General features: G+C 39.7%; 1 protein-coding gene across 1 annotated transcript; it reads left to right on the top strand.

Annotated features, from left to right (window-relative positions):
• Nucleotides 1-9,989: 9,989 nt before the first annotated feature.
• On the top strand, nt 9,990-20,189 carry LOC139316013 (serpin B9-like). Its single transcript, XM_070942557.1, has 7 exons — nt 9,990-10,157; nt 13,400-13,450; nt 15,211-15,354; nt 16,023-16,140; nt 16,947-17,089; nt 17,327-17,482; nt 19,776-20,189. The coding sequence occupies exons 1-7, from the start codon at nt 9,990-9,992 to the stop codon at nt 20,187-20,189; spliced, it is 1,194 nt and encodes a 397-aa protein (XP_070798658.1).
• Nucleotides 20,190-20,525: the final 336 nt, after the last annotated feature.

Genomic DNA, 20,525 nt, shown 5'->3' with positions numbered 1-20,525 from the left:
CTCTCTCTCTCTCTCTCTCTCTCTCTCTCTCTCTCTGAAGTTATTGCTAATAAACAAATAATTCTCCATGTAACATTTTATTAATTTATCTCCTCTATTATTGAGTTTATCTAGTTCCAATCTTCCTGTGACTTTGGGTTTCCCCATTTTTTAAAATTGCACCCTCTGCATCATACTAAACCCTGGGGAATGTTAATAATGAATGTCTATTTCTAGTAAATCCTTTTTGTTTAATTTTAACACATCACAATATATTCTTGGAGTAGAGTTAATAATTTGTGATCAAACTTTTCCATTAGCCACAGAATCAATCATAAAAAACCCAGTACAAATCACAAAATAACATCAAAAACACATTTTCTAATAAATGGAAACAGCAAATATAAAACCCAACATAGTTACAACAAAGACAAGAAATCAACAATTATTTTTGGCTATGTTTCTGAGCCTGGGGCACTGAATGTGTTAAGGGCCATGTTTTCTGGATGTATTAATAGCTGGCCAAACATTTTGCTCTTGTATATGTTGAATTTGGATTTTTCATCTTTTAGCTGTTTTTATCATTCTTATTGTTTTAATTTTGTAAAAAATGTAATTGTAACATATTTTCTGAATTGTAAGCCACCCTGAGTCATTGCTTGAGATGGGCGGCCATAAGAATTGAATAACAAACAAATAAACAACCTAGATGATTACAATTTCTGGATGTCCTAGCAGTACATCAAGTATTTTTAATGGGGGGAAAAAGGACCATGATGTTCTTTTCTCTAAACTGTCTACTGAATATGTAGTAAATTTCATAATATCAGAATTTTTAATAATTAATTTTAGATTATTACAAATGCCCAACTTGCACAGCATGCTGTTTTCATACTGCATTTTGATTTAGTCAAATTGTTGCAGATTTATAAATGCAATCATTGTGTAAATGGACATGGGTCTTGAAGTGGTACATTATAAATATCTGCACTTCACTGTTGACGGCATCTCACTCACTGGCAGCCTCAGATTGCGGTATCACATCTGAAGTGAGGAAGCTTTGGGCTACCTTTGCTTTGGCATCAAGATTGAACACAGTAAAGAGGTAAGATGAGAGAAAGAGGTCTCTGCTGAACATCAAGGTATCTTTATGTTGACTCATGAAATAGTGGACTGCTGTGCTTTTCTTTTCTTTTCTTTTATGGTCAACAAGCCATTGTTTGCCAAAATAACAATTTTGGCAACCACTGTTTGGAAAAAAAAATCATTGCTGACCAGGTAATAAATTGAGGATATTATAATTCACTCGTGGATAAATGTTAGTTGCATCCAGAGTTGCTATGATGAGATGGGTAGTTATATTAATGTAATAGATAGATAAATAAGCAATCAAGCCTTAGATGTTAGAAGAAAGTCTTTTTGAATACCAATATTTAATAAGAGGTTCTAAAAAAATATTGTTTACCAGGAAAAAAAAATCAGTTTATATATTTATGTAACTGCTGCCTGCAATTTAATGTAGAATTATATTTCCTCCAGGTGTTACATTTATTAACAACTAATGCTATTCCAAAGACTTTTGCAGCATCCAGTGGTATAAATGCATGTTTGCCTCTCTCTATCCTTATTTAAATGAATCATCCATGTCAGTTTTTAGAAGCATTAAACATTTAAGATACTGGACTAAGAATAGGGAAACATGACTTTTTAGTCTCCAATTAAGCAAGAAGGCAGTTGGGCAATTTTGGGCCAGAGAAACTCTCTCAGTCGAAGGAAGAAGGCAAGCCATCTCTAAAACATATTGTCAAGAAAACTGTATAGACCTGCCCACGTGGCCACCCAAAACCATGTCTTTTGATGTTACTTTTTGCAATTGTTTTCAGCTAAAAGAATTGTAAATTTGTTCACTAAAAGAGTTGTCAATTTTTTAAAAAAGTGATAGGATAATAATTGAAACACAAACTATGAACTTTACTTAGTTTTGGTACAAAATATAGCTTTACTGAACGCCAATAATAAAATATGTTCTTCCAAACATTTTATAAGCCGTAACACTGAAGAAAAATGTATCAGAAAACATCTACCATTCCACATAAAATTGATCTTGGTGCTTTACCATTCAAAGAAAGTATCACAATTTTTATTTCATAAATAGTAAATGGATCTACTAACTCTTCTTATAAAAATCTTTGCTGGGAATTGATTTGGCAGCAACATATTAAAGCAAAGTCCTATCTTTAGAAGATACGATTTAACTTAAATTTAGTTTACTGTGTATCTCTGTATAAATTCTCTGTGGGATCTCTAGCTATTTATACACAAAATGTTTTCAGTTTATTTTTTTAGATTGGTCTCATGGAATTTTTTTGGGGGGGTGTTCTTTTAAATGCATATGCATAGCATAAAATTGAACTAGCTGGGCATGCATTTAATTCAAAATCTTGAAATGTTTCTGAATCAATCTGTTTTAGAAAATTGACATTATTCAACAAATCTATAATGAAATAATAATGGCAAACAGCTAAGAATATTGTTGAAAATGTATTTTTATATAGTTGAACTATGATCCTATATGCATATAGTATCAATATTAAAAGGGGAAGAGATAAAAAATTATAATTGAAAAAGGTTTCGGTGAAGTGTTGAATAAAACGTGTATCCCCATTGTTTAAAATTTGGGAATCACCAATAGTAAATCAAATTTATTGGGCGAGCAAGGGCTAGCTGAGGATTTCGCGCATTATCTGCACGATAAAATTGCTTGAATCCAGGAAGTCTTGGACTCTGACTGGGTGGGTTCAGGAGGGATGTCCGAGGCGGGTCTTGAGAATGTTATCTGGGATGAGTTTGACCCTGTGACTCCCAAGGACGTGGACAGGATGCTGGGGAGGTTGAATGCAACCACATGTTTATTGGACCCATGCCCCTCCTGGCTGGTGCTGGCTACCCGGGAGGTTACATGAGGCTGGCTCCAGAGGATTATAAACGCTTTTTTGAGTGAGGGTTTCTTGCCTCCCACCTTGAAAGAGGCGGTGGTGAGGCCGCTCCTCAAGAAGCCCTCTCTGGACCCGGCTGTTTTGGCAAACTACCGCCTAGTCTCCAACCTTCGCTTTGTGGCGAAGGTTGTGGAGAGTGTGGTTGCGCGACAGCTCCCACAGTACCTGGATGAAACTGTCTATCTAGATCCGCTCCAGTCCGGCTTAGGCCCGGGTACAGCACGGAAATGGCATTGGTCGCATTGGTTGATGATCTCTGGAGGGCTCGGGAGGGGTTGTTCTTCTGTCTCTCAGCGGCTTTTGATACCATCGACCATGGTATCATGCTGCGCCGGCTGGAAGGGTTGGGAGTGGGAGGCACCGTGTTATGGTGGTTCTCCTCCTATCTCTCTGACCAGTCACAGTCCGTGTTGGCTGGGGGGCAGAGGTCGACCTCAAGGCACCTTGTCTGTGGGGTGCTGCAAGGGTCGGTCCTCTCACCTCTCCTGTTCAACATTTATGTGAAGCCGCTGGGTGAGATCATCCGTGGATTTGGGGTGCAGTGCCATCTGTATGCTGATGATACTCAGCTGTACATCTCCACCCCAGACCACCCCAATGATGTCCTTGAAGTGATGTCCCGGTGCCTGGAGGCCATGTGGGTCTGGATGGGGAGGAACAGGCTCCGACTCAACCCCTCCAAGACCGAGTGGCTGTGGTTGCCGGCGTCCCGATATAGCCAGCTGGTGCCATCGCTGGCTATCGGGGGCGAGTCATTGGCCCCCACGGAGAGGGCTCTTAACTTGGGCGTCCTCCTGGATGCATGGCTGTCTTTAGAAGAGACATGACGGCCGTGGCCATGGGGGCTTTTTATCAGGTTCGCCTGATACGCCAGTTGCGCCCCTTTCTGGATCGGGACTCCTTATGCACGGTCACTCACACCCTCGTTACTTCCCGCCTGGACTACTGTAATGCTCTCTACATGGGGCTCCCCTTGAGGAGCACCCGGAGGCTCCAACTGGTCCAGAATGCAGCCGCGCGGGTGATTATGGGGGCAACATGGCACTCCCATGTAACACCTCTCCTGTGCGAGCTGCACTGGCTTCCGGTGGTCTTCCAGGTGCGCTTCAAGGTGTTGGTTACCACCTTTAAAGCACTCCATGGCTTAGGCCCTGGGTACCTACGAGACCACCTTCTGCCACCGACAACCTCCCACCGACCAATACGCTCCCACAGAGAGGGTCTCCTCAGGGTGCCATCGGTCAAGCAATGTTGACTGGCGACCCCCAGGGGAGAGCCTTCTCTGTGGGGGCACCCGCCCTCTGGAACGAGCTACCCCCAGGGATACGATTGATCCCGGACCTCCGTACTTTCCACCGGGCTCTGAAAACCTTCTTCTTTCAGCAAGCCAGGCTGGCTTAAAATTTTTAGTTGTTTTATGGGTAAGGGGTTTTAAATTGGGGAAGCCAAATGGATTTAATTATGTTTTAAATTATTTTAATTTTCGTATTGTATGTATTTTAATCCTGGCTGTTCACCGTCCTGAGTCCCTCTGGGAGAAGGGCGGTATAAAAATTTAATACATTCAATTCAATTCAAATGCAATTCAAATTTAACCCTACCATCAATCTTTGAATTGTAGCTTTCTGCTAATTATTATTAGGTAACTTCTGTCTAGTTTAAAGACAGAAATATCATGAAGGCTCACTTCCATAATAATGTAGGATATGATAACTCTGCTAAATAGTGAAAGTACTTATGCAATATACTAGAAGAGTCCAAATTAAGTCCCTATGTATTAATTATGAGAATAACCATGTCATACTCTTTAAGAACCAAAAATAAATTTATCATTCTTATTGGTCATAAGGAGCTGAATCTGACATGGGAAGCTTATATGACATATAGTACGTCCTTTTGCTCTGATTAAAATATCAGTTGGATAGATGTATGTAAAATGTATCTCCAACCCGATCAGTGGTGTGTTTCACATTTTTTTTAAAAAAAATTTACTACCGGTTTTGTGGGCGTGGCTTGGTGGGAATGGCAGGGGAAGGATACTGTAAAATCTCCATTTCCACCCCACTCCAGGGGAAGGATGCTGCAAAATCCCTATTCCCTCCCCACTCCTGTGGGAAGGATATTGCAAAATCTCCATTCCCATCACACTGTGCGGCCAGCCAGAGGTGGTATTTGCCAGTTCTCCGAACCACTCAAAATTTCCGCTACCAGTTCTTCGGAACTGGTCAGAATCTGCTGAAACCCATCTCTGAACCTGATGTAAAAAAATGTTGAGACTCTAGAAAGAGTACAGAGAAGAGCAACAAAGATGATTAGGGGACTGCAGGATAAAACATATACAGAACGGTTGCTGGAATTGGATATGTTTGTTTAATGAAAACAAAACTAGGAATGACATCATAGGAGTAATGTTCCAATACCTAAGGAGCTGCCACAAAGAAGAAGGGGTTAACCTATTCCACAGAGCACCTGAAGGCAGGACAAGAATCAATGGATGGAAATTAATCAAAGAGAGATCCAACCTAGAACTAAGGAGAAATTTCCTGGCCATTAGAACAATTAATCAGTGGAATGATTTGCTTCCAGAAATTGTGGGTGCTTCAACACTGGAAGTTTTTATGGAGAGATTGGATGACCATTTGTCTGAAATGGTATAGGATTTCCTGCCTGAGCAGAGGTTGGACTAGAAGAATTCCAAGGTCCCTTCTGTTATACTGTTAACCCAATCTCTAAGTTAAGTCACATTTAACTTACGTTAATACGACGCTTTTCCTTTTCAAAAGAAGCATGGATGTTGTTGATGGTAGAACTTAATTTACAGTTTACAGCCCTCTCCCTTCATACTGTATTCTAAATGAAATATTCTATACCTCCATTAAATACCCTATCTTACCACAAAAAAAGAAGAAATAATATTAATATTAACATAATTACAGTGTACCAAACATCTTACTCTGATAGAATTCTGGACCTGCTCACGTCTTGGTTTCTCTGGAGATCTGCATAGGCTAATTGCAATCAAAACACTATCCCTTACATGGGCGTGTGAATACATGTACGATGCACCTGATTCAAAATCCCTGGTGAAAGAATATAATTCTTAAAATGAACTGACTGATTTGGCATGCTGGAAAAAAAGGAGAGTTGAAGTCAAACTCCATTGTTAATCAGACAAAGCTCAAGTCAGGCAAAGAGTAAAGAGATGTCCCATTAAGCAGAGAAGAAGATCACAGCAAGAAGACTTCCTCCACAAGAAATCTGTTCAAGAAGAATCAGAATAATCTCTGGCCATTGTGAACAAGGTGTAACCTCTATTGTTCAGTGGATTTAATTGTGTTTTATTAGGCAAGCATTCCTTTTTATAGCAGATCTTCATGTTAAATGTTCAAAATGAGGAACATAAAAGCTATAAATACTTGGGATATCTTAAGGGCACTAAAACACAGCTTACTGTATAAACTGCATTAAAGAAACCCAGGAACAGTGGTGGGATTCAGCCAGTTTGCACCACTTCGGGAGAACCGGTTGTTAAATTTCTGAGCTATTTGGCAAACTGATTGTTGGAAGAAATCATTAGGGCAGAGAACCGGTTGTTAAATTATTTGAATCCCACCACTGTCCAGGAAGCTATACTGTGATTTGTGTGAACCCAAATCCAGTTGCATAACTAACTTTCATCTAAACAAGCTGCAACATGTTATGCTGGGTTCTTTAACTCATCACCCTGCTTCCTAAAACAGATGTGCGGTATACATACTCAACTTCCCTACCTATCTGTGCCTTCTGATTAGACTTCATGAAGGCAGCTTTTCTTTCTATTTCAGCTTTACTACTCCACTCGATATTTATCCTGAATCTTGTCTAAGGAAAATCTAAATTAGTGTCATTCCCACGGTACAGTAATCCCCATGGGGCTGTGGTTGTAGAGAAAGCAGCCAATGGAGGCACAGTCTGTAAAATCAGGAAGAGAGAAACCTTACGCTTCTGTTGCAGACAATGAGGTTTCTGTATTAATTGGGTTTGTGTCTTTCTTGAAGGAAGAGACACAACTGAACAAAGGTTCTCCATGAATGGCTAGCTCACACTTTATTTAAGGCTCTGCTTCCTTCCTTTCCCTTTAATCTAGGAGTTTTTAGTGTTGAAGGTATACATCCAATGATGCAGATTCCTGACCATAAGGAGGCAGGAGGGTATATATTAATAATAATTAATTGTTCTGATCTATAAGAACAATGATGTGCAGAAAAAAATGGTGAACAATATTAATGAGCAGAAATTAAAATTAAAACCACATAAAAGTGAGGATCATGCTGGAGATTGACTGAATGATCCTACAGAGCCTGGAATCATTAAATCCTGGTGTAAAATAATAATAATTATTAAAAAATAAAAAAGCAATAAGGAAATAATAAGGAAGTACTGGAGGATGTACAATGAAATAACGATATTGTATGCACAATGAAGTAACGTATACTTGAAACCTCTCAATCTGCCAGACATCCTCCCTCCCTCCCTCCCTCTCTCCCTCCCTCCCTCCCTCCCTCCCTCTCTGTCTCTCTTCTATATAGCCTTCCTCAAAGCCTTGTTCTGAGTCCTGTTTTTGTCTTTCCATGTTATTTCTGTTTTTGATATATCAAATGATTTGCCAGTTGGATCAGCTTGTCCCCATACCTGGCATTGTCATTCTCATTTTCAAAAAAATTGAAACTGGAGCCACTTTTGCTGATTATTAGTTGCGCTTGCCCAGATGTGTGGTTCTGTTTGTTTTGGAAAGATCCTTAATAGAAGTTTTCCTCACAAGTGGTAACAGGTTTTGCCTTCCTATATAAGATCACATTAACTGCATGCTTTCCAAAGTAGAAACACAGGATAAGAATAGGAGCAAGCTTTTAAAATCAGACTTAATCAAATATGGCTTCATATCAAACTGCCGCACTGCCGTACTCCATTTACCATTTTTGCCAAAATAGTTTGGCTTGATCACATAAAAAAAAAAAGCGTGGCTCCCAATTTTTGGTTCCTGGAAATTAGAATAGAATAGAATAGAATTCTTTATTGGCCAAGTGTGATTTGGACACACAAGGAATTTGTCTTGGTGCACATGCTCTCAGTGTACATAAAAGAACAGATACGTTCATCAAGAATCATAAGGTACAACACTTAATTATAGTCATAGGGTACAAATAAGCAATCAGGAAACAATATCAATATAAATTGTAAGGATACAAGCAACAAAATTACAGTCATACAGTCATAAGTGGAAGAAGATGGGTTGTGGGAACGATGAGAAGATTAACAGTAGTGCAGATTTAGTAAATAGTTTGACAGTGTTGAGGGAATTATTTGTTTAGCAGAGTGATGGCATTCGGGAAAAAACTGTTCTTGTGTTTAGTTGTTCTGGTGAATGAAGAAGATGAGGCGGCTGCAAGGTTGCTATAGACAGTGGCCTTATTTGCATACTAGTATGGCTACCTAATAAATGGAGAATGAAACATGTTTTTTTTGTATTACTTTACAGCAGGGGTGTCAAACTCAAGGCCCGCAGGCCAGATCAGGCCCACGGGGGTACTTAGATCTGGCATGCAGGGCCGCTCTGGAAACAGTGAAGGACCAGCCCATGGTGCCTCTGCCAGCCAAAACGGGGTCCTGAGCTCCATTTTTGCTGGCAGAGGGTTGCAGGAGGTGGTCACAGCTGAAAACGGAGCTCAGGAGGTTGTTTTGACTGGCAGGGTGCTCAGGCCACCACAGTCACACCACGCCCAATACGAGTGAAATCGATCTGGCCATACCCACCTCAGCCATGCCCATCCCATCCCCCGAGGTCAAACACAACCCTGATGCAGCCCTCAATGAAATTGAGTTTGACACCCCTGCTTTATAGCCTTTATAGCCTTAATGGTATGTGAGAATGATTTTGGGAGACAGGGGGAACAGGTGAAGCCAAGACAAAGATGGGATAAACCAAATTTGACTCTGAACAGGGAGGGGTGGCAAAAAGCAACTCAGAAGGGACCCTCCCTAATTTTCAGGAGAGTAAAAGTGAGGGACTGGAGAGGTACTTTTAGACTTGCAAGTTTCTGTTAATGAAATCTTACAAGAAAGATAAAGTTAGTACTCCTGTCTCCTTGTCTGGATCTCCCCATACGTCTGATGGAAACAGAATGGCTCATGTAGTTAGGACACTGGGTTGACAATTTAACAAGCCCATGTTTGAGACCAAGTGAGGCTGAAGGACAGTGCGCTCTCCAACCTAGCAGTTCAAAAGCAGTTCAAAAGTGAGCAATTGCAAGTAGATAGATAGGCATCCTTTGGTGGACACATTAATGGGAGTGTGAAAGGGGCTCCCAATTGGGTGTCCCTCAGGCAACGGTGATGTCACTGGTTAATTCTTCCAATCCGGAAGCACCTTGGTGCTTCTGACACAATTGCATGCACGCCTAAGACTGACATCAATCTTGCAAGTCTGAAGATACCCCTCTCATTCCTCACTTTGGTTCTCCCATAACCTGTATCCATAAGCAGCTTGAAAGCAGGTGATTCAGTTTTCAGCTCACCCAGTTCATTGATGAATGAATGAAGACACGGTTTAGCATCAATTTTGATTTATGGGAACATGGGAAGCAAAACTGTAGTTTTGATAGGATGGTGTTTTTAAACAAACAAGATTTCAAGCTAATCATGATTTTTGCTAGTTCAAATGTAATGACAAAAAATCCTGATTCTTTAAAAAGTGCTTAGGAGTTCTAATTTTCAAATATATTAGAAGAGGTAGATGCTTAAGCTTCAGATATATTTATTTGGCCCACCTTCACCTTAGTGTGAATGTAGACAATGAAAAGGGAAGGGCTAAGCCATAAAAATATACCATCAGTGTAGTTTGTTCATGCAGCAGTTATAGATTAGCTGGTATTTGTCATTTTCCCATTATTCTCTCTTGTACAAAGGAAAAAAACAAATATCAGTACAAACTATTGATCTCATTTCTTTACTGTTGCAGGTACTATTAGCTCCACCATGAAAGACTTTGTTCAGGCTAATGGCAATTTTGCTGTAGAACTTTTCAAATTGCAAATGCAGGACAACTCTGGGAAAAATGTCATTTCATTCTCAATCGGTGCGGAAATGGCATTAGGCATGCTCTTGATTGGCAGTGGCAAAACCACTGCTGATGAAATAAGAAAGGTAAGTGTCCTCAAGTACTTGTGTTCCTTAAAATAGTTATTTTAAGTCTTATTAAATTATTAACTATAGGTCACACATATAATCACATCTATGTTATTGCTAGAAAATGTTTCTTCCTGGTATCTGTCATATGAATATCTGCATGGAACCATGGGGAAATCTCTCCTGATTAGTAGCCTTTCTTCCCAACTGGACTTTCCAAAATTCCTTGGAAAGGAACCTTTATGGATCTTCAGTGAGGAAATGATATAACAAATGTAAAGAAAACTGTGCATTTTTGCAATAAGCATGTCACCATGCACAAAGGAAATATTTACTTATGTTCCTCCTTATTCAATCTTCATTCTTACTGACAATCACATTCCAACAAAACTCCTGGTGGGTTAGAATATTCACTCCAAAACTAGTAAAATTAATATATAACTAACACACACAGAGTCACACATATACAAATCCCCAAAACTTCTTGGCATCCAGTAATGACAATGGCTTATTAATTTAATGCCCCATAGAAAACTCCTGTCTTTTCTATCTTCCTGAGTTTTAAAGCTTTGTATAGTGACAGTATTTGTATAAAGCAGGGGAGAGGATGAGTGGCTAGAATATTTCTGCCCTCCAGCTCAGCAAAAATGACACAGAGCAATGGTTTTCAAACACCTTTTTGGAAAATTATCATAACCCTAACAAGTAGACAAGGTGATGCAAGAAGCTCAGGAGATAAGATGATCAGAAACAAGAAGAGTCGGTGATGTCCAAATATGGCTCTGTATTTGTGCCTTGGTATGCTCAACCCCAATGAAGCTACTGGGACAGGAAGATCTATTAATTTATGATTCATTTAGAAATATTCCAAGGTAAAGAGGATTCTCTTAGAGAGAGAACTAGAACCTAGACTTACATTTCTTTTTATAGTTTGCACAATAAAGACATTTCAAAGTAAAAGTTGATTGGGTTAAGAAAAATAATCTCTCCAGTTACATCATGAAAAATTAGACATTCAATAATATGTAAGTGTAAGAATGGAGAAGAGTGTTGTATCCTGAGTAAAAGTAAAAGAAAGATTTCCAAGGGAAAAACATCAGATGAGATATTGATGAGATACATTCACATGGCTTTCCCAGCTCTGGACTCATAGACTTGTATCAAATATTTGGCCAGTCCTAATTTCTAAAAGAAATGCTTTTTACATTCTTCTAGGACAGGGGTGTCAAACTCAAGGCCCGGGGGCTGGATCCGTCCTGCAGAGTGCTTAGATCTGGCCCACGGGGCCACCCTGGAAACAGCGAATGACTGGCCTGTGGCGCCAGCAAAAACAGAGCTTGGGAGGGCCGTTGTGAGCTCCGTTTTTGGTGGCAGAGGGTTGCAGGAGGCTGTTGCAGCCGAAAATGGAGCTTGGAAGCCCATTTTTGCTGGCAGAGTGCTCAGGCCACCACAGGTACCCCCAACATGAGTGATGTCACACTTGCCATGCCCACCCTGGCCACCCCCCTACCCCCCAAATCAAACACAACCCTGATGTGGCCCTCAATGAAATCAAGTTTGGCATCCCTGTTCTAGAAGGTTAAGACTTATGGCAAATTGTAAGCAATACATTTAAAAGAAGGAAAATAAGGCAAATTAAAATACAAGAAAACCTATGTTAGCTAGCTGATGCAATAATATTATTTACAAAACCTATATTTTAAGTATTACAAAGTCCGTATTGCATGGCCCTCAACAGCAAACTGCAAATCAGACTTTAGCATGTTGCGAGTTATCCCCTGAATTCTCTAAATTTGCCCGCTGCCCTCAGTGACAACTGAAGAAGTGATCCCACTAGCAGTCTTGAGCATTAAGTCAGGTGAATGTATTTCTCTAGGATCCTTAGAGGGCAACACCTTGTCCCTCACTTCAAGCAGAAAGTAATTCCTGGATACTACTTACTACATTCATGTTGAAAGCACAAGGTTCTTCCCTATTGGAAGGATTAGCTAATGACATCACCATTGGCCAGTGGATGCCTGAGGGGACTTCTTTGATGTCCCCCAGGTATTTTCCCACCAAAGTAGTGCCTATTTATCTACTTGCATTTGCATGCTTTCCAACTGCTAGGCAGGCAGGAGCTGGGTCAAATGGATGAGGGATCTCATTCCATTATGTGGCTCCCGGGTTTAGAACTTCTGAGCTGTCATCCTTTCAATGGCCTTCTGATTCGGTCTCTTAACCACATGAGCCACCGCAGCCCCTATTGGATGGCATATAATTAAAGATGAACAATGACAAACAAGTTTTCTTGGTTAAGAGCTAGCCCACTTTTATGTCAGGTGCTGAAAGATACATTTGCCATTTTGAGATGATACTTGAGCGTCCAAGTGGCCTGGCCATGTCTTCATGTAATTTAACAGGACATAACTATTTTTCAGTATTTTCTGCAGGAACAGCATTCATTAGAGGATATGTAAGACTAGCAGGAAAATGAGGACTTTCCAAAATGGACATATCCCCACTTCCTGCAGTTTTGTTTGTCATATTGCAATAATAATAATAATACTAAAAATACAAACCCCACTATGTTTTAAATAACTTTAAAAAAATAACACACTCATTAGTTTTTTTCATTTCTAGCATCTGTAAAGCCCCAAGCAGAAGAAAGCTTGATTGTGACAGGTTAATTAATCAGGTGTATTGCGAGGGAAAATATGAGTTAGGTTACATAATGTTGGTAGCTTTGAGGGCAAGGCAGACGTGGTGCTATCTGTTTATAGCTATGAAAGGAATGTCCCATCTCTTCATAATCTTCAATATTTTGGAAACATCCGTCCTCTTTTCCAAGCTCTGAGAATTCCATTGTATCACCCATTATCATTGGCCAGGTTGTTGGGGTGGGGCACACGCACACACACACACTCATCCACACTTGCCCATGTCCTAGGCTGGTAGACACCAGAGAGATGGGAGTCGCTAAATCCGGATTCAAAGATGACTCCCAGAGTAGGCAGGCTTTGGGACCCCTTTTATCCCCAAAAGTCATTGCTCTGTTGATTTAAAAGTCTGGTAGCTGTTCAGAGGATTTGTGAAGGGGTTTCTTCTCCGCTCAAGTTCAACTTCTTTTGTCTGGTTCAGGTGACATTTTTTCCTTTGTTTCTTTAACAACTTTGTTCCATGTTTCCTTGCTTGCTTCATCTTGAGGTATGTCAGCTTTAGCCTGATCTTATACCCAACAAAGACAAATTGGGAGAAAACTTATATATTTTGTTTTGCAGGCTCTTCACTTCTGGAGATGGCCAGAAACTGTGACCCCTACAGATGGGCCTGTAAGAAAATTCTCATTTTACTTGAATTTCATTTTACTAACTCTATTAAATGAACTATTTGGTATAAAGTGTTCTAAGCACTTGAAAAATAGAAAATAATTTCTTTCTTAGTAAAGAAATATTAAATATCGGCAATCAGAATTGTATATCCTAACCCAAATCTGTTATGATGTTTAAGTGATTGGGCCCAACCTGTATTGTCCACAAAGTAATGGATAAGAATAATGGCTCACTTCCTAGACTCTCATCTTAAAGGAGAATATCTCAAGGATCAGGACAATGACCCCTAAGAGGACTTCTGCTGTAAAAATAAAACATATATTCACATCTTGAAACCGTTTAGCTAAGAATTGTCATATATGTGTTGTTATGAGCCATGGTGCAGCAGCGAGTTAGAATGCAGTACTGCAGGCACTGCTGATTGTCAGCAGTTTGGCAGTTTGAATCTCACCAGGCTCAAGATTGACTCAGCTTTCCATCCTTCCGAGGTCAGTAAAATAATGACCCAACTTGTTGGGGGCAATATGCTGAGTCTGTAAACCACTTAGAGAGGCTCTGCGAAATGGGATATAAGTCTAAGTGCTATTGCTATTATGAGTTACTCTGTTATGAGTTATGGTAAATGTAAATATTTAGAATAGAATAGAATAGAATAGAATAGAATAGAATAGAATAGAATAGAATAGAATAGAATAGAATAGAATTCTTTATTGGCCAAGTGTGATTGGACACACGAGGAATTTGTCTTTGGTGCATATGCTCTCAGTGTACATAAAAGGAAAGAAAAAAGAAAAAAAATATACATTCATCAAGAATCATAAGATACAACACTTAGTGATAGTCATAGGTTACTAATAAGCAATCAAATCATACTAGGAAACAAACAGAATAATATAAATCGTAAAAATACAAGCAACATGGTTATAGTCATAAGTGGGAGGAGATAGGTAATAGGAAGGATGAGAAGAATAATAGTAATGCAGTCTTTGGAGGATATTTTGGAGCAGTGGTCACCAATTGGTGGTCTTTGGACCACAGGCTGTCCACAAGAAAATTTTGGTGGTCGGCAGAAAAATTCAGGGTCTTCTTGTGTGGGTCAGAGTTGGGAAGAAATTCTGACTTGGGGTCTGCTTCAGCCTCCTGGTGCGGGGCTTTGGGAAAGGCTGGAGGGAAGTGCTGCTGGTGGCAAAGAGCTTTGTTCCAGTGGGAATGCATCATGGATGGAACTGGCTGACCATCTCAGCTCACTGAGCCTCCAGACGCCAATCCTTGGCTTTGCACTCCCGCAGGTCTTCCCTCTGCTTGGAAAGCCTATGCTCATAGTTCTCAGTGAGGTGCTTCTGCTGAGCCTCCTTCTCAGTCAGATCCAATTTGAACTGAGCTGTTTTGCTAATTCTTTCTCGTGGTGGCTGCTTAGCTCCAACAACTGCTTCCTGTTGGGGCCCTAAGGAGCCTGGGTGGGGAGAGGAGGCTGGGAGGGGAGGGGAGGGGAAGGGTGAGTAGAGGCTGGTGAGGCACCCCTCGATGTGAGTGACATTGAGTTGACCACGTCCACCCAGCCACATTCCCACCCAGTCACATGACCACCCAGCCATGTCCACCCAGCCGGTCATTAGGCAGATTGTATTAGTGGTCCGTGGGATTTAAAATTATGAATTTAATGGTCCCTGAGGTCCGAAAGGTTGGTGACCCCTGTTTTGGAGGATGTTGGCAAATATGATTTATATGATTGTAAATCTGCTATCCTTTGCTGCTTGAAGCATTCTGGGACTGAGTGTGATATACCTGGAGGATTTCACAGCCGGTTCAAGCAACTCCTAACAATCCTCAACCAGCATTCCAAATATCATATGCTGACGATAGGTGGCCGGATATATGGATCAAAGGCTGAAGATTTCCTGGAGGTAAGAAAGAACGCTTTTTCTCTCTTCCCTTCTTAATCCAATGTTGATGGATTCTAGTGGTTTACTAGAAATTCTACAGGTATCATGTTTTGTGAAGCAGGAAATTAGGTTAGATCAGGTATAAGACTTCTGGCAAACTGCAATGCACACATGGGGAAAAGTCTGGGTTAACATATTAGGTTTAATGTATGTGAAAATGTTCCTTCACCTAGGGCCAATAACATGCATTGCTCCATTATTAGAAGCAATTTCAAAATCTAGGACCATGTTTGTTTCCCATGAATATTCATTTCTGCATAACAGCAAACAAAACATTAAACAGTAAAATAGTGGATGATAAGATAAGGTAACTCTTTGGCAAATGCGGTTTGATACACACACACACTTTTCCAGGCAATGATGTCATTCAAACACCAGGAATTTTATTCTTCTAGGACAAAGTTTCTTAACCTGAAAAGCAATTTTCAGATGTGGGGACTATAACTCCCAGAATTCCCCAGCTCTAGAATTATTTTCAACTTTCCAGTCTAGCCTACTAACTGAGCCACAGCAAATTAGGTGCTCCCATCTAGATTGTCCAGTAACCAGTGTCAACTAGATTTATTGATTCAGTGCATGTGATAGTAGGTGAATGAATATATTGCTATGTCTTCTTTCGTTTGGTGCAGCATTACAAAAAGTGTGTTAAAGAGATATACAATTCGGATTTCGAAAAAGTTGATTTTATGAATGCAGCTGAGGAAGCTAGACAGAAAATTAATTCCTGGGTTGAAAGCGAAACAAATGGTAAGATATCATACGTTGCTCATTGGATTTCCCACACTGAATATCAAGAAGCAGAACGTTTAGTCATTGCGAACTAACGGGAGAGGACAGACAATGGACTTTCTGCTGCAAGAAAAATTAGTGATGTGCAGTGGATTTTTATGGGCTGATGTGCTGTGGAGTGAGATGAAGCATGAGGCCAATTCCTGTATACTTTAACCTGCCACTTTAAATGCCAAAAAAGTAATTCATGAATTTTAAATATTACAGGTATACATACAAAAAGATTTGTAGAGCAGGGAAGGGTCAATGAATATGCCCTATCAAGATGCTGAAGAAGAGAAAATTAACCTATGGTCTGGGGTAGGCCTGAGTGTATTGCCAATCTGCAATATATCAGAGGCTCAGAGTTTCAGGCCTTCAGCTCAATGAACCTTTGTGATCCTCATCCATGACTTTAGATAAAGGATTTGCAGAGTTGGGTCCAACCTTCCCTTAGATACAGGGAACCCACAAGATGGCTCCATTATGTCTAAGTTTTTAACACTGTGTTACGTGTATCTCTGGTGTCATTCTTCCTTTAAGTTATTGTGTTTTTTTTTTATTGTTTACTTCCCAGAGTGAGATAGGTGGCTACATAAATATAATGAGTGAATGAAATCAGGTCATTTTAGGCTTACGTTTTCACTCTTTCATTTATCTTGGATTTTGATGTTTTGTGTATTTTTTTCTATTCTCGGACTTAAAAATTGTGTTGTAGAAAGAAGTGATTCATTGACATTATTCCACCATTTGCAGATATTTTCATTCAATGTCTTTTCCTAAAGGTGCTATCAAGGATTTCTTTCCTCCTGACTCCATTGATCAATCAACTTCCCTGATCTTATTAAATACAACCTCTTTCCAAGGAAGGTGGAAATTTCCATTTAATCCAAGAAATACATACAGAGGAGTCTTTTGGAATTGCCAGGTACAGTATATAAAAAACTAGGGAAAGTCATAATTCTATCAAACAATTAAAAGTAACAGCCTTGTTGACCATGGTGGGAATACAAAATCTATATATTAGGTGGTATCTTGAATTATCAGAGTCTGAGGTGAAAAACTGGTATTACAGTTGGCCTTGGCTTACTATACTCAACATTTCATCTTGAAACTCCTGATATTGTTATTGTTTTACTTTTAAACATTACTTTCTTTCTTATAGGATCAGAGCATTTATGTGGATATGATGACTCAAAGGGGCAGATTTAACACAGCTAATATACCGAGTCCATCAATGCAAATGGTGCAGCTTCCTTATGTTGATGACGTTCTGTCTATGTACATTTTTCTGCCAGATAACCGCCTATCTACAGATGAGGTAATTTGAGTTTTGAATCTGTATTTTAATAATATGCTTAGTAAAAGATCTGAACACACATCCCTAAATTTACATCTACAACTTTTTAAAAATCATAGAATTACAGGAAATTGTGTTTCTAGTCCTAAACAATTCTCAAATCTCAGCTTGGATATATTTTTTTCTCATATTGTTTATCAGTATAATAACTAACTGTAGGATTTTAAATCTGTTGGTATACTGAACATATTCCTTAGTTTGTGTGCAACAATATACTAGCTTGCAATGGTAGTCTAGAGATCAATGTTGCTAGCTATCATAGAGTAGCAGGAATTATTCTAGTGACACACTAGCCAAAATTTGCTGACTAATACTGTTCTGAGGACTTTATCACTGGGGGGGGGGAGGGAAATAGAAACTCACTATCCAGAATATAGCCGATTATCCAGTATCAGCAAAAATACTTTTTTCAGACAATCTCTCCTTAAAGCCACTGATTGGAGAGTTTCCCAGATTCCTGCCTTCTCTCATCATAATTGGGAAGACAGGTGTTCTGTTGCAGTGGATGGCTGTCTGCATCCACTGGCATTTGTGAGTTGTCACGTATATCTCCTTACATTGAATCTCCACATGGAGGTATTGGGCACCTTTGCACAAATCTATTCTCTCTCCCACTCCCTCCCTCCCTCTCCCTCCCCGCCACTCTCTCTCTCTCTCTCTCTCTCTCTCTCTCTCTCTCTCTCTCTCTCTCTCTCTCTCTCTCTCTCTCTCTCTCTCTCTCTGTCTCTCTCTCTCTCTCTCTCTCTCTGTGTGTGTGTGTGTGGTCCTTGGTGCTCCCTGAGCTTTGTTATTTTCTTGCAGACATTTCATTACCCAAACTACTTAATATCATCAATGCTAGTACTAAGACTAATGATATTACTTAGTTTGGATAATGAAACTTCTGCAAGAAAACAACTAAGCTCAGAGAGCGCTATGGACCCCCCATTCAACTCTGAGCTACAAATATTCTCCTTATCTATCTTCTGTGTCGAACAGTCTTCCCCAAGACCACTGGTTCATGTCTGGTCTCATGTTCAGTGATGTACTGAGAACACTACTTTATATACAAGAGATATTTCTATCTCTTCTACAACGACCAGTATATGAAATATTTGGCCATGTTGTTAGGCAATATTTTTCTTTCTCCAGTAGTATCTCTCTTCTCTGTATGTGTGTGTACTATTGAGAGTCAATTTTTATTAATGTGGTTCTCTTACTCCAACTGCCACCTACTCTTAAGCCATTCTAATAACAATGGCCACCATATATGAAAATATGACACCAGCTAGCACTAGGAGGCTCTTGACTCTGTGCTGAACTGTGGCCTGGCATTTGGGAAAAGCTGCATTTTGACAGCTGAACCTGCACCTTCTGCCCTTAATTCCTGTATATTGAATTAATATGATTTAGGAAAGACATTGCTCTATTGGGTGACATGAATGGATGAGGGGTAAAAAAAGTAAAACCTAGATAGGAAAAAAAACCATACAGCATATTAATAAATTGTATGTATGACCAGCATTTTTATTTCACTATTCCTCTAGGAACAAAAAACAGCATGCATGCAGTAATTTTCTCTCTCCCTCAGCATTCTCACAATCTCTGTTAGGTTGACTGGGTTGAGAGAAGAGTCAAACAGTGAAATCTTTTGAATCTTGGCAATGCTAGTTTTTGCCCTTTATCTCTACAGAGATTATATCCCTCCCTTTCCTGGGATTCCTGATTTTAATCTGTGGCTGGTGGGAATTGGGAATTAGTGGAAACCCCAGCCGTCACTTCTCTTCAAATTCTGCCTTTTGTTTTAAAGGGGCTCACTTTTTCTCCCTTCAGCAAGGAGTCTAGATCAGGGGTCTCCAACCTTGGCAACCTTAAGACTTGTGGACTTGTGGAGTTGAAGTCCACAAGTCTTAAAGTTGCCAAGGTTGGGGGACCCCTGGTCTAGATTATTTCCCTTCATTTACATGTCAGAGAAATCTCCCTTACAGGGAATGCATAAACTGTAAATGCCTGACAGCCTATGAGATTAAGAATATCCGGTTTAAGCAGACATATTTACAACCCTGAAGCAAGATACATTCTTCCTAGATGCACTGCTCAGCAGCTTGAAAAGAAGTAGCATTTCAGCAGATAAATTTATCAGATTATGTCAAAACGATAATGTGGTTATTGTGAAGATGTTTGGCATTTTGGAAAACCATTTGTCTGTTTTGTTCTTTTTTCCCCTCCAATATTTTTTTTTCACTCTTGGATTGGTTTCTATTTTACTTGACAGATTATAATGAATTTCACTTTCGAACAATTGCAAAGATGGATCGATCCCGCAAATATGAGAAAAGCAGACCTTAAAATTTCTTTTCCAAAGTTCAGAGCGAAAATGAACCATTCAATGAATTCTGCATTTTCAAAAATGGGGGTGAAAGATCTGTTTACTCCAGGCAAAGCCGATTTATCTGGCATGACTGGGAATACTCAGTCGATGGTGTCTCAGATTAGTCAATCAATTATCTTTGCTGTCAACGAAGAGGGTGTAGAGGTAGCTGGAGCCTCTCGTACAGAGGTAGTAGATGGGACTTACCGTGAAATTAAAGTGGATAAGGAATTCATTTTTATGGTGAAACATACAGCAACTGGCTTCATCATGTTTTTGGGCAGGATTTGTATGCCAAAGTGGGAGGAGCTGCCATAATAACAAATGTCTTCCCAGGTGTTGTAAACAGTGGAGCCTTCTATATTCTTAATTCTATTTCAACTTGGCCAATATCTTGTCTAAATTTATAAGCCCAAAATTGATTTCCTATTTGCCTATCTGGGTAAAAAAAAAAGGCTTTTATTTTGTGAGTTTATTTGCAATTCCTCTCCAGTGCAAAAGTGATGTATCCATAATAAACTTTTCTTATACTGTGCATTAAACTCCTTTTCAACAGCAAAACATGCATATTTGGGATTTCATACATGGAATACGGAACAATTGGGGAGAATCCTCCTTAGAGAATAAACCTAAAGTAAAAGAATGTCCTCAATC

The sequence above is a fragment of the Pituophis catenifer genome, unplaced genomic scaffold (assembly GCF_029215685.1).
Source record: "Pituophis catenifer annectens isolate HBS135680 unplaced genomic scaffold, rPitCat1.0.hap2 SCAF_3, whole genome shotgun sequence".
Taxonomy (NCBI): Eukaryota; Metazoa; Chordata; class Lepidosauria; order Squamata; family Colubridae; genus Pituophis; species Pituophis catenifer.
The sequence above is the reverse complement of the archived record's forward strand: the minus strand, read 5'-3'. Positions and strand labels throughout refer to the sequence as shown.